This window comes from Curcuma longa, chromosome 15 (genome assembly GCF_044706935.1).
Source record: "Curcuma longa cultivar G26 ecotype Majalengka, Jawa Barat chromosome 15, ITB_CL_G26_1.1, whole genome shotgun sequence".
Lineage (NCBI taxonomy): Eukaryota > Viridiplantae > Streptophyta > Magnoliopsida > Zingiberales > Zingiberaceae > Curcuma > Curcuma longa.
This window is the reverse complement of record NC_133875.1, coordinates 8,138,538-8,154,106: the sequence shown is the minus strand read 5'-3', so window position 1 is coordinate 8,154,106 and position 15,569 is coordinate 8,138,538. Positions and strand designations below refer to the sequence as shown.

General features: G+C 37.5%; 1 protein-coding gene across 1 annotated transcript; it reads right to left on the bottom strand.

The window, feature by feature from the left end:
• Positions 1–7,717: 7,717 nt before the first annotated feature.
• Positions 7,718–8,118, bottom strand: LOC141845822 (uncharacterized). Its single transcript, XM_074733828.1, has one exon. It carries the CDS (start codon positions 8,091–8,093, stop codon positions 7,776–7,778), a length of 318 nt encoding a protein of 105 aa, XP_074589929.1. The 5' UTR covers positions 8,094–8,118; the 3' UTR covers positions 7,718–7,775.
• Between the last annotated feature and the right edge of the window lie 7,451 nt (positions 8,119–15,569).

The following is a 15,569-nucleotide window of genomic DNA, read 5'->3' as shown; positions in this document are numbered from 1 at the left end:
TGTGCAGGAAAAGCAAATATCTTCTCTCTGTTTGGTCGAGGAAAGCAAATATCTTCTCTTTCAGCTCGTCAAAGCAATCTCTTGCTCTTGTCGTTGAAAACCTTAAAAGCTAAAACTCTATACACAAGTCATCTTGTTCCTCTCTCAGCGCGCTGCAAGTGAGTTGGGGTTAATCGAAACTCACCTATTGATAAGGTTTTCATCTCCCATTCAAGTTTAGGGTTTAGTTTTGCTTTATCCTCCTGTGTCTCGACATTGATGCTGGTCATCTTCCTCTTCTCCTATTGTAAATTGTACTCCTATTTCAAAATAGCACAAGAAGGTATTTCAATCTTTCGATCTCGATCATTTTCAAAGGTATGTATTTAGTTTTTAATGGAGTCCCCATCTTTTGTATAAGTTTAGGGTTTGTCTTTTACATATTAACTTGCATTCTTTGATTTTGTATTTTGTATTGGGTTTAAGGTTCTGTAGTTTCTAACCACACTGTTTAGGATTTTTCACACTGTTTAGGATTTTGTAGTTTCTAACCACATTGTTTAGGATTTTGAAGCAGTAGTGAGCAAACAATATTCGTATTTATGTTAGTATTGTAGTATAAATTACAATTATATTAATTTTTTTTCATTTCATTCTTATAGGTATTCAAATTAAAAGAATATCCTCATCAGAAACTTGGTGCTATTCATCTTGGTTTAGAATATCATCATCTTATTGACAAATGAGTCTCTGTCATAATTAATTGTCCACAAAAAAAGCCAAGTAAAAGACAAATAGTATGAATATGAAAGTTTAAATTAAATTTGAAATACTAAATTGCTCATGTTATTTACAATAATGATTGTGGCTTCTTTTCGATGCAATACATTAGATGTCTGCAAGTAGACATTAGAATATTTAGAATTGATGTATAAGTATCAATTTTGAAGGGCATGTTCTCAATAATTTCTATTTAATTATCCATCTTGTTGTAACAAGAACACTTGGGTAGGGATTGTAAAGCTAAAATTATATATTTATGTTACTTGTATATATGTATTTGTAAGATACAATAGAGCTATAATTTCATTAATTTTGTGTGATATGTATACTGTATTTGTGACAATCTTAATAACTATATTGAATAATTGTATTATGGTTGTGTTATTAATGTTGTTAATCAAGTATTGAATGGTGTTATGTATGAAATATGAAGTTTGTATTGAATTGTCACAGAATTGTCACAGTGGTGTTGATCTTTAAAAATCAGCACCACTATGTGTCAGATGTATAACCATTATGGTGTCGATTTCGAAAGATTAGCACCACTGTGGTGTTGGTCTTCAAACTCCAATACCTGTCTGTGCTGATTGGCACATAATCATAACTTCGCTTATGGATCTTAGGACTAAGATTACACACTATATATACCTTCTATACACTCACCACTTTCATTTCATTGCAAGTTTTCAAAAATCCAAATGGTCTAGGTACAACAATGAATTTCAGTCAAAATCTATTGATAAAACTAGAGAGCTCATATTGAACCTATTCTAACTCCTATGAGTTTATTTGGAACACTAGAGTCTAAATGTACCCTTCTTTAATATTTCAAGGTCTTTCTAACAGTGCTCAAAATGATTTTAAACTTTCAGAGTACTATGGTGCTGGTATTAGAAGATCAATAACATAGTGATATTGATCTTCGAAAATCAACACCATTATGTATGACAAGAACAAACACTGTGATATTGGTTTTAGAAGATCAGCACCATTATGGTGCTGCTCTTCAGAAACCAAAACCAACCTTATTGAGAAGGACAAATATTGTGGTGCTGATTTTTGAAGACCAGCACCACAATAATGTTGGTTTCTGAAGATTAGCACCACAATAGTGCTGATCTTTAGAAACCAACACTAGTATCTGTGCTAGTTAGAACGTGACCATAACTTCACTTATAGATCTTAGTACTATGAGTGCATACTATATATACCTTCTACACACTTATCACTTCCATCTCATTGCAAGTTTTTAGAAATTCAAATCGTCTAAATCCATCAATGAGTTTTGGTCAAAACTCTTTGATGGACCTAGAGAGCTCTGATAAGACCCATTCTAACTCCTGCAGGTTTCTGTAGTGGCTCAGATTCCAAATGTGACCTCAATTATCATCATAAAACAATCCTAGCATTGCTTAAAAGATTTAGAAAGTTTCAGATTTAATGCTAATTGACATAGACCTATAACTGTGTATAGAAGACTAAGAACCAACCTTTCTCACCATATTTACTTTATACACACTCAATTCATCTATCTCATTGTAAGTTTTTAGAAATTCAAATCCCCTAGGTCTATCAATGGGTTTCAGTCAAAACTCATTGATGGACTTACCAAGCTCAGATTGGACTCACTCTAACTCCCATGGGTTTAGTGCATCAGAGTCCAAATGCGCCCTCCTTTACTGTTTCAAGGCCTTCCTAACAGTGGTGCTAGCTAATCTTCAGAAATCAACACAATCGTATGTGAGAAGAACAAACACTATTGTGCTGGTTTCGGAAGATCAGTACCACTATGGTTTTGGTCTTCAGAAATCAGAACTAGCCTTACTAAAAAGAACAAATACTGTGATGTTAGTTTTTGAAGACCAATATCACAGTGGTGTTGATCTTCAGAAACCAACACTAGTATCTGTGTCAGTTGGCACACAATCATAACTTCGCTTATAGGTCATAGGACTAGGATTGTACACCATATATACCTTCTACACACTCATCATTTCCATCTCATTCAAGTTTTCAGAAATCCAAATCATCTAGGTCCATTAATGGATTTCAATTGAAATCCATTAATGGAACTAAAAACTCTAATATGACCAATTCTAACTCCTGTATGTTTTTGCGGTGACTCGGAGTCCAAGCACTCGGAGTCCAAATGTATCCTTTGTTATTATCATAAATCATTCTCAACACTCAAAAGGTTTAGAAAGTTTCAGACTTTGTGCTAATTGGCACAAGCTTATAACTTTGTGTAGGAGACTTAGAACCAATATTTTTCACTATATCTACCTTATACACACTCAATTTATCCATCTCATTGTAAGTTTTAAAAAATCCAAGTCCCTTGGTCCATTAATGGGGTTTGATCAAAACCCATTAATAGACTTAACAAGCTCAGATTGAACCCATTTTAACTCCCATGGGTTTATTCGGTGCACCAGAGTTCAAATGTGTCATCCTTTACTATTTTAAGGCATTTCTAACAATGCTCAAAATAGTTTTAAACTTTTAAAATATTATGGTTTTGATATTAGAAGATCAACACTACTATATGAGAAGAACAAACACTGTAGTGTTGGTTTCGGAAGATCAACACCACTGTGGTGCTGATCTTAAGAAATCAACATCAGTATCTATACTAGTTGGCACACGATCATAACTTCACGTACGGGTCTAAAGATTAGGATTGTACACCATATGTACCTCCTACACACCATCTCTTTCATCTCATTGTAAGTTTTTAGAAATCCAAATACCTTACGTCCATCAATGGATTTTGGTTAAAACTCATTGATAGATCTAGAGAGCTCTTATCGGACCAATTCCAATTTTTGTAGGTTTCTGTAGTGTCTAAAAGTCCAAATGTGTCCTCCGTTATCATCGTAAACCATTCTCAGTATTTTTCAAAATATTTAGAAAGTTTCAGACTTTGTATTAATTGGCACAGACCTATAACTTATTGTAGGAGACTTAGAAATGACCTTTCTCATCATATCTATTTTCTACACACTCATCTCTTCTATCTCATTATAATTTTTTAGAAATTCAAATACTCTATGTTCATCAATGGGTTTCGATCAAAACCCATTGATGGACATAACAAATTCTGATTGGTTCCATTTCATGTCTTGTAGGCTTCTACAGTACCCTGGAGTCCATGTGTGTCCTCAGTTACTGTTTGAAGTCATTCCCTATAGAGTTGAAAAGGTTTTTAACTCTCAAAAGCGTTATGGTGTTGGTCGTCAAATACTAGTACCCAAGTGGTGCTAATCTTTTCAAACCAACACCATCCTTTGTGATATTAACAGAAGACTCTAGTGCTAATCTTTTGAAGACTAACACCACAGTGGTGTTGGTATTCCTTGAAACCAACACTAAAGTGTGTGTCAATTGGAGCATACCCATAACTTCTTGTAGGAGACTCAAAAGCATGTTTTCACAACATCTATACCTTCTCCACAATTCTTCCATATCATATCAAGTTTTCAGAAATCTAAAATCTCCTAGGTCCATCAAGTCAAAATCCATTGATGGATTTAGCAAATGTCGATTGGACCCGTTCCAAGTCCTATAGATTTCTGTAGTGCCTCAAAGTTCAATTGGATATCATCAGCTATGAATTCTTTTGAATCTGTATTACATTCTAATTCCTTTGCAATCTAAATATCTAAATTTGAAGAATAGGATCACTAATTTCTAAAAGTTTTAAAATATCTTGAGCACTACTGGGAAGACCTTAAAATAGTAAAGGAGGCCACATTTGGACTTCGGTGCACAGAATAAATCCATAGGAGTTGAAATGAGTCCAATCTGAGTTCTCTAGATCTATCAATAGATTTTGACCGAACCCCATTGATGAACCTAAGGGACTTAGATTTTTGAAAACTTATCATGAGATGAAATAGGTGAGTATCTAAAGGTATATATGGCTTGAAAGCTTGGTTTTGAGCTCCGTAAACAAAGTTATGAGTCAGTGTCAATTGGCACAAAGTTTGAACTTTTTAAACCTTTTGAGCAATGCTGGGAATGCTTCAAGTGATAATGGAGAGAACTCTTGGACTCCGGGTTACTAAAGAAATCTACAGGATTTAAAATGGATTTAATCAAAATTTACTAAGTCCATCAATGCGTTTTGATCAAAACCTATTGATGGACTTAGAAGATTTAGATTTTTGAAAACTTGACATGAGATGGAAGAGTTGAGTGTGGAAAAGGTATAGATGTTGTGAAATAAGGGTTCTGCGTCTTCTATAGGAAGTTATGGACCTGTGCCAATGACACATACTATGGTACTGATTTCAAAGAATACAAGCACCATTATGGTGCTGGTCTTTGAAAGACCAACACCAGAGTTTCTGTTGATATCACAAAGGATGGTGCTGATTTTGGAAGATCAACACCACTTTGGTGTTGGTATTTGAAAACCAGCACGTACCATAGTCTTTTGAGAGTTAAAAATATTTTCAACACTACAAGGAATGACTTCAAACAGTAATTGAGGGTACACTTAGACTCTAGGGCACTACAAAAACTTATAAGAGTTGAAATGAGTTTAATCGAAGCTCTCTAGGTCCATCAATGAGTTTTGACCGAAATCCATTGATAAACCTAGGAGATTTGGATTTCTGAAAATTTAATATGTAATGGAAGAGGGTAGTGTAGTGAAGATATTTATGGTGTCCATGACTGACGTCTCTATGATAAGTTATTGGTATGTGTCAATTATCTTAAAGTTTGAAACTTTAAAAACCTTCTGATCACTCATGTTAATGACTTCAACCGGATAGCTTTGGGCACATATAAACTCTGGGGCATTTCAAAAATCTGTAATACTTGGAATGAGTTCGAGCATAGCTTTTTAAGTCCATCAATAAATTTTGATCAAAATCCATTGACAGAGCTAGGCGATTTGAATTTTTGAAAAATTGACATATAATGGAAGAAGGTATAATATAGTGAATGTACTTATGGTGTCTAGGACTGATTTTGGCATGCCTATGATAGATTATGGGTATGCACCAATTATCTTAAAATTTAAATCTTTGAAACCTTCTAATCACTAATGTTAATGATTTTAAATTGATATTCTAGGCACATATAGACTCTGGGGCACTTCAACAACCGGTAACACTTGGAATGAGTCTGATCAGAGATTTTTAAATCCATCAATAATTTTTGATCGAAAGTCATTGATGGACATAGGAGATTTGGATTTCTGAAAAATTGACATGTAATAAAAGGTTGAGTGTGGAGAAGATAGATATGGTGTACAAGCCTCATTCTGAGTCTCATAAATGAAATTATGGTTACAAGCCAATAAACACATACTCTAGTGCTGATTTTTAAAAATTAATACCAGTGTGGTATTGTTCTTTAGAAGATCAATGTCCCTGGGGCAATGGTGCAACGGTAGGACATCAGGGTTGTGACCCAGAGACCCGTGGTTCGATCCCCAGCTACGGCGTATTTATAAGAATTTTCTTCCAAATGGAGAATGCAATCAAAGGATGCTGGGCATCTGGATTAGCCACCGTATGCACTTCCCGATTTACCCTGGTGGTCGATGGGAAACTTCCGTGAGACTGAGTTGACCACCCCCAGGGATTGAGTCCATGAGACTGACTAAGATTTATTATTATTTTTAGAAGATCAACACCACTATAATGTTATTCTTTCAAAATCAGTAATACAGTATTCTACTAAGTTACTAAGAATTTTTTATTTTTATATCATTCAAAAATAAAATATTAACTATATATTTTTATATATAATGTAGGATTGTAACCAAGTTGTTATTAAATATAAATGTAATGTAGTTTTTGATATGAAGGATTAAGGTTAGAGGTGAATAAAAGTTTGGTTAAATCGAATTAATCAAATGAATTGATTTAATTTTAAAATTTAATTCAATTATTTCAAAATTTTATTTTAAAAAATTTAACTGTTATAGATAATTTAGTTTAGTACGATTTTAAAACTTCTATAATCAAACTAAATAAATTAAAATGCTCAATCAAATCGGACTGCACTGAAATTGCACCATAATGGTGTTGGTTTTCAAAAACCAACACGACAATGATACTAATTTTCAAAACCAGCACCACATGTGCTGGTGTTGGTTTTCAAAAATCAACAACATAGTTTAGTTAATATAGATTTAATATTTATTTTAAAAATATTATTTAGTGTGAATAATATTAATTTAATATAATTTTTAAATTTTTAAGATCATTAATGATTTTTTAATAAATTAATTAAGGTTTTATTTTATTATTTATTTTTATTCTTTTGTAATTAGATATTAAAAAATAGGAAAAAATATTTTAATTTTTTACTTTTTATTAATCTTCTTTTATATTTTTTAATTTTTATTAAAATTTTAAAAATAAAAATAAAAAATAGATAAATTTAATAAATTATCCTAAGTTTAATGATTAAATTAATAAAATAAAATTTTCATATGAAAAACTTTAATAATATAATTAAGTTTTTATATTTTTATCATCGAAAAACAGACATGAGAACAAAGAAAAGACAGGAGAAATATTTACATATATCTAAATATAAAATTATTAGAAAGAGTATTATAGAAAACGGATGCGTCCATTAGAAATTCTGAAAGTGAAATATACTTTTTCGAAAATTGACAATTTTAGATATTTTCTTTGATCTATTGCCGAATTAATAGAGGCGGAGCCGAGGCGGCGGAATAATGGATACTTGAGCTGACGTATGCGGCTCCATTGATTGCGACGATCACGAGGTGACTTGCCTGCTTAATTAGCAATCACACTGATGGTCAACAAACAACGCTATCACCTGCATTATTGGCTCTGCCTCCTCTCATTCACATCAACCGCAGTGAAGTTCCCATACTTATTCACAACTAGATCTCTCCTCATGAAACAGCATTACCACTATTATTTTCTTAATTTCAGTTATTTTAACAAAAGGAAGGATGAACATGTATTTATATATATGAATATGATCCATAAATAATCTTCAATCTGATCGATAATTTATTCTCTCTCCGGATCGTCGCGATCGATGGGGAGCGGCGAGGAGGGGGGCCCCGGCGCCACCGGCCGGATCATGCGGCCGACGGCGGAGGCGAGGAGGGAGAGCCAGGCGAAGACGGGGGTGCCGACGAGGACGAGGCCGGCGGGGACCATCCAGAGTTGCCGGTTGGAACGGCGGAATGACTGCACCCACCACGCCAGCAGCGCGCCGCCGGCCGCTCCCGCCGCCAGCAGGCAGCAGTTGATCGCCACGGCAGTCCAAGATTCGCCTCTCCTGTCGCCGTCGCCGCCGCCGCCGGCGGCGCTGGAGGCGGCCATATCGGGCTGGGCTTTTGCCTCGGAGGACGCGATATATGTTAATGTTATTGGGGGGATGGAAAACAAGTGGTTGGATAGTATTGATGCTAATTTGGAAAGAGTAACCAACACGTTGGCGGTAGACTTCGGCATTAGATTTGGACTGCGAATCTAATTATAAGGCTCTAGATTTTGTGAATTCATTCGACAAAATTATTTTTTAAAAAAGTTTTTTTTTCTTCCTTAAAATCTTTGGCGCAATAGAAAGTTACCGTGAATGAAATATATATATATACTTTTAGTGAATAGAAATAAATATTTTTAAGAAAATATTTTTTTTTAAAAATATAAATCATTTTTTCTCATAGCTCCATAAGTTATTTACTCTCTAGTACTACCCTAGGCAAGTTAAATGGTTGATTGGCTAACACATTAATTAATTTGTAGATCGGTTGAATTAGATAGGTTAGAACTAGTTGAGCCAAGCGAGTTAATCAACTACTTGAAGTGGAGTCAAATGGTTAGGTGCTTAATCTATATAGAATTCATATTCTGCATGCCGCTCCCGTGCGCGCCTGGCTGATCACCGTCCATCACACGTGATCGTGCAGATCCGGCCGTCCAAAAGTGGGAATGCACAGTGCTCTCTTGCCTGACCCGCCACTGTTCTAGCCGTTGCCGCCTCGCCGTCCGATCACCGTCGACCGCCGGACCGAGTCCGGTCGACGCGCCACTCGCCGACGCGCCGACTGGTGCCGGATTGTGGCCACAATCCAATCGAATTCGGCCAGAAACTGCCAAATCAGCGCGCGTGCCATTGTGGGCCAAATCGCGGTCGATTTCCGGCCAAATCAAGACCGGAGACCGGCCGAGGAAGGACCGGTCAATTGGATCTGGTCAGCTCAGATTCGGGTCAAGCTTAAGCCTGAGCCAAGATCCAGCTAGGGTGTGGTCAAGTCCGGTTCAATAACAATTTAATTGGATTCGATCAACTGTTGAATCAGACTCAAGCTCAAGCTTGATTCTAGATCGGGTTCGGCTGATCAGAATGGGCGGTAGCAAAAACCATCAGCGCACGCGAAGGAAGGGAGCTCGGTTTCTCTAGGTTTTCTTCGATTTTCTCCAGCGACGCTCCTCTTCTCGTCGAGCTCCGTCACGCCACCATCAGCCACCATCCCTCATCCTTCCGGTCACACAGATCAGCCTCAGCTCCGTTGGTTATCGTCGTCGCCTTCACTGGATCAGTGCCGAAGTGGTTCGAAGGCGCTGAGATCCGATTCCCCGTCGTCACGGAACGGGGCTTGTGGGTGGTTCTCCAGCCACCGGTGCTCGACGGTAACTAGCCCAGAGAAGCTGGTGTGGGTGGTTCTCCATCTCCTTCTCTGGTGCTCCATTTTCGCTGAACCCTAGCTCCGTGCCCTACGCCGAAGTGGTTCGGAGGCGTTAGGAACGCGTGTGCTCGGCTTCAATCATCCTCGTTCACCAGAAAAACCAAGGTAAGGGGTTGTGATTTCTTCTTCTGATGTTCTATTTGCAGGTTGCAGCTGGATATTGGGCGAAGGATGCATTCCGATCAGTGGTTCTCCGTTCGTGCTCCACCTAGGGTGCTTTGCCCTGGTGCGACTCGCTTCCATCTTGGTGTGGCATCAACCGAATGGTGCTGAGCATGGTTGCTCTGTGCCGATCTGAAGGACACTATCCCTACTTTCCTTCCCTTAATCAAATCTGTTTCCCTGAGCTTTAATTCCTATTTGTAGTTGTTTGAATCAAAAATTTCCCCTTGCTTGTGCTTGATCAGATCTGGTTGGCTTTATTGTTAGGCAGAGCATTGAAAGTTGGTAATCTGTGTGCATCAGTGGATGAGATCTGTGTGCAATGGGTTGATGAATCTGTGTTTAATTTGTGTTCAAACTTGTGTGCTCTGTTTGAAGGGTTTCATATGCTGTGCTTTGTAAATAGCAATAAATACTGTACATTGAATTTAACTTTGAATAAATAGTCGTTTATTGAGAAGGCATGTTGGATTTGGAAGAATGTTGTAAATTAGGTGTGGTTGTTTTAAACATGTTTACTTTGCTGTCGATGAATCACTTGTACATTATGATGATCTATTGTTGTGTAGAATAGATTGCTTGTGAATAACTTATGTGAAGCTTGGCGTAATTGTGGATGCATAGTTTGTAAAATACATGTATAGGATATTATGTGATTAGTGTAACATTTGTAAGACTTAGTGGGAATCTTGTATGAATTATGTTGTATTGTATCTTAGAGTGTAGATTATAAGTGTTGTAAATCATTGTGACTTAGATGTATTGTGACATTATGTATATAGGTTGTAAAGTTCATATTGTATGATGAATTGTATTGATTACATAATCCATTGAACTTGTAATAAATTGTACAGCAATTCGTGTATAGGTTGTTTAATTTGTTTAATGTGTATATTATCGTGACTTGTATAATTGTGTGTTGTTGTTCTTGATTAGTTGCTTGATATGATCATTTACTAGGATTGCTACCGTATGTACATATATGATCATTGTTGTTATCATGTTGTTCAAGTTGTATGTATATTTTAGTTGTATATGGTTAGTGTGTGTATTGTTTAATGTTGTATGCTGAATGAATGCAATTCATATTGTTTATTGGGTCATGTTAATAAATGGAACTTATGGGATAAACCGTTGGATCTTGCCATTATGTATTGTTGTAGTGTGATAAATAATTCTATAAGTTGTATACTACTGTACTTATGATTGTTGATTGTTATTGTAAATTATAGGATTTAATTTGAATAATTGAATTCTGTAAATAGTTAGGAGTGAATAAAACACAATAAAACCCTCGCACCATGAGTCTAGGATAGAACTTCCTGTCATTGAGTCCAAGAGAGACGACCCGGACCTCTCTATGCTACTTTAGCGATAAATAGGGGTTTGAAAATAAATAATTAATTAATTTTGATGGGTGTGAATGACAAACAAAATAAGGGAATAAAAAGTAAATAAATAAAATAAATCTCAAATTCCTTATCCATCAACGCTCCCTAGAGATAGCCACCGGAAGGGACTTAAAAAGCACTCCAAAAGAAAATTAGAATGGCCTTGGGGAGGGATTCCAACAGGCTACTCCGATGCTCAAGTTAGAATTTTTCTCAAGAGAATTAGTTAACGAAAATTAGGATTTTCATGTGCGCATACCTATATCCACAAGGGTGAGCGACCTTTTAAAGAGCTGTTAATGTACTCGTTCTTTAGAACGTGCGCCTTCATTTAAACATGCATGTTCTAAAATGTCCTCTTCTGTTTATCGTATGTTTCAAGATATATGCTTCTGTTTATTACTTGTTCCAAGATACGAGCTTCTATTCTCCCTATTTTTCAGAGGAAATAGTCTCATGAATGAAGCGATCATATAGGCATGAACTTGATGAGGTCAATGCTGGATGGATTGGAGGTTAGATTAATGTGGCGCCTGAGACCAAGCTAGAGATGAGGTCGACATCTATAGTTGAGTCGAAGATGAGGTCGATGTCTAAGCTTGGCGACTGTAGCCAAGTCAGAGGTAGAGTCGGCTCCTAAGACTAAGTCGGAGATGAGGTCAGAACCTAAGCCAAGTTCTAGTAGAGGTCAGCATCCAAGACCGAGTTGGAGACAAGGTCAGCGCATGTGACCAAGTTTTGGTAGCCAACTTATCCCTAAGCCAACCTAGCTCCTTGGGATACGTGCACCGAGCTGGTTCAATTAGACCTGAATTTTTACTAGGCCTAGTCTGCTACCCTTTGAGATGTGTCTAACTTGCCTTGACTTTGACTGACAACTCAGTACGATTTTGAACCCCACCAGCCACGTGGGGGCTACAAGCTTCCGCCATATCAATATCTATTCATCTTTCTTTTATTGCATGATTTGTTGATTTATGATCCGACTTTATTGTGTATACATGATTATGACATTGATCGTGCATCTTCATATCTTGCGAGATGCTAGGAAGAATCAAAAGGTGAACCTAACTTTCCGACCGATAAAGACCAAGATGTGAGAGGTTGTTCATAAAAGTAGTCTATATAGGGTCGGTGTCGTGTGTGCTAAAGGGGTGAATAGTGCTCATTCGTTCGTTCTTTCTATTAAAAACACTAACAGTGGATATTAGACACAACACAAGGGACTCACAAATTTTACTTGGTTCCTAACCCCCCAGGGTTAGTACGTCCAAGGCCTATGTATGGGAAGGCGTCCGTCCACTAATGGTCTTCTTTTCGAAACTTTTTCAGAGGTGGAGAAACATATCTTACAGTCCAACTAATATAATAAGAAAGTACAAATAAGTGAGATAATATTAAAATAATTAAATACTTGTGTAGAACAATTTAGAAGTCTTGAGCGCAGCGCACATTTTCTAGAGCTTTCCCGGTAGCACGAGCTAGGCTCTGTTCATGTTTAGCAGCACCGTAGGATGAAAAAGTAGTAGCGATTAGGGTTGTGCCTTGGTGCTAGACGTAGAGGCTATATAAAGACGCTTTCGGGTACCCGGATCCCTTTCCAGGCACCTCGGACCAATATGATTCGAATCAATTCCATTGGTCTTTATTAAGGCTAATTCCACCTTGCGCCTAGACCAACTCCAAGTGTTTGAACGCTTTGGGCACCTAGATCGAGTCAACTCTGTTGGTGCAATCTTTGCTCAAGAGCATTGAGTTTCAATGTTTGGCTAAACCGTGTTTAAAGTTAGGCAATACTTGTGATCTAACATGTTTAATGCAAGTTTGCAGAAAAGTCCAGGTTGAAGACTTGGCAAGGAAAAGTCCAAGTGGGAAGTCTTGGCAAAAGAAAAGTCCAAGTGGGAAGTCTTGGCAAAAGAAAAGTCCAAGTGGGTAGTCTTGGCAAAGGAAAAGTCAAAGTGGGAAGTCTTGGCAAAAGAAAAGTCCAAGGGGGAAGTCTTGGCAAAAGAAAAGTCCAAGTGGGTAGTCTTGGCAAGGAGAAGTCCAAGGTTGGTTTTGGCAAAGACTTGACATGACGAAGCTGATGGAAGCATCTCAAGCTAGTGTGAGGATGATAGAGCATCCAGGGGAGGCACGAGGCTATAGGAGGTGTTTGAAGGCCGAGGTCAAGGTCAAGAGAAGCTGAAATGGGATTTTTCAGCTTTACAAGTCGACTGACTTTGCCAGCAGTCGACTGCTCATAAATCAGACTCACACAGAAAAATCAGTCGAGCCAGAGGAAGACAGAAGTCGACTGGGCAGTCGACTGGAGTATTGGAGTCGACTGATGCCAGTCGACTGGTCTTGGATCAGTCGACTGATATTTAAACGTTGAAAAAAGATGACAAGCATTTAATGCGCTTTAATGCAAGATTTTGTTGCCGATCGAAGCCATCAGTCGACTGGCCCTACCAGCAGTCGACTGATGTTGCAGAATTATAAAAGAAGCCTACTCGAGATCTAATTAAAAAAAAGATTGAGTCATTCTTTTGTCTCTTTAATTTGCGCTTCTTTTGAGAACTTATTGTTCTCTGATTCTTTGTTTTTCTTCTTCTCCTCCAAAACATTATTTCACATCATTTTTGAGGAGAACTAAAAGGTTGTAAAGGTTTCTCCGCCTTCGAGGTTTTCGAGAAGGAGACGATTCATAGTGCAGCGGGTATGTGCGTGCGTGTGGATCCTTGGAGTAGTCACCTCTGCGGAGGTGGATACCAAGTAAACAAATCGGGTTAGCGTTGATTTATTATTTTCTCTATTATATTTTGCTTCCGCTAACACTCTTACAGAGAAACAATCAAAGAAGATTCGAAAAACGCTATTCACCCCCCCCTCTAGCGAACCAACCGATCCCAACAAACTCAAGTTTGACCTGAGTTAACTCCGGACTTGATTCGGTTGCTTCTATTTACTCCTCTTATTGTTCCTCAGTCTTGCTTTCAGCTTTTGGTTTCTACAAGCTCAACATACAACAAACAAGTAACCTTAGCCTACCTATAGTTTATCTGACCTACTAGGCTTACTTAAGTCTTACCCTGTAGGTCTAACCTACTAGGCTTATCCGTGCCTAACTTTCAGTTAGGACTAGTCACTCGGTAGATTTTTCACCTGTCAAACATCCAATCACCCTTAACTTGTTTAGACTTTTCCTTGCCTAACCTCTAGTTAGGACTAGTCACTTAGTAGACTTCCCACCTGGCAAATATCTGGTCACTCTTAATCTGTTTGGACTTTTCCTTGTCTATTCTCTAGTTAGGTCTAGTCATTTAGTAGACTTTCCACCTGCCTAATCTCATAGATCAGAGCTTCCTTGTTTAGCTTCATTCATTAGGACTTCCTATCCAGCCTTCAACCAAGACTTTCCCTGCCTTAGCCTCCAACTAAAACTTCTCCTACCTACCTTCCAACTAGGACTTCTCCTTCCTAGTCTCTAACTAGAACTTCTCCTACCTAGTCTCCAACTAGGACTTCTCATTGCCTAGTCAAACCGAATAGGACTTTCTTGTCTGATCCAACTGACTAGGATTCTTACTAGACTTCTGATCAAACTGACCTGACTAGACTTACATCTAAATATTAGGTCCTGTTTGGATCAACCCTTGATTAAACTGACTAGACCTAGGTATATTATCAAACATCGAAACCCTGGAGGTACACTGGTGCTCTCTACACCAACAGTCTAAAATATCACGAGGGCACCATTAGCTATCACAGAGCTTAATGAGTTTACTCTAATTCGGTGTCACAAAGTAGGGGATAACATTTAGAGGATTGTGGGATATCGTAATAGGAGCCTCCCTGAGAAAACAATTGCTTTAGAAAGACTACCTTGAAAGTAGACGTACGTCGCATTTGGGTGGCACACTAGTATAATTTCAAAGGTCTATATTGATTACTTCGGGATAGACCACCTACATGCGTATTAATATTGAGATAAGGAAGCGAACAATATTTAGAGCATTAACAATCATTACAGTGAAATCAAAATTTTAAAATTGCTCAAAATTGATTTTCCCCTAAGACTCCTCTTGCTTTCTTAATTCATTTTATTTTTCTCATGATTCTCGCGATTTTGATTATTCTAGATAGCTTACTTTGTGATTTGACTGATACTTGATTTACCGTCCTTGTAGGATAAATATTTTATTTTTTGACGACAACCACGTACTTGTGGATTTCACACATCAAATATTGTTTTCTCTATCACACACTTTATTTCTATTATAGGATTTTTATTTTTTTTCAAATGAGTATCATGATTCGAGTGTTTCTTCAATAACTAAAATACAGTGAGGGGTCACCTAGAAAATATTTTCCATAAACGACACCAATTTAATGGAGTCCTTCTGTACACTCGGGCTCCTCCTCTCCCTTTCTCCTTGGCCCCTTAGTACATCCTTCCTTCAGCAAGTCGAATCTTGATCATCTATGATTCAAAGCATGTCAATGGGCGCCAGACTGGCTAACGTGACCCACCCCCTCCAATAGTCAAGTCAGCTTGGAGCTTAAGAATAGAG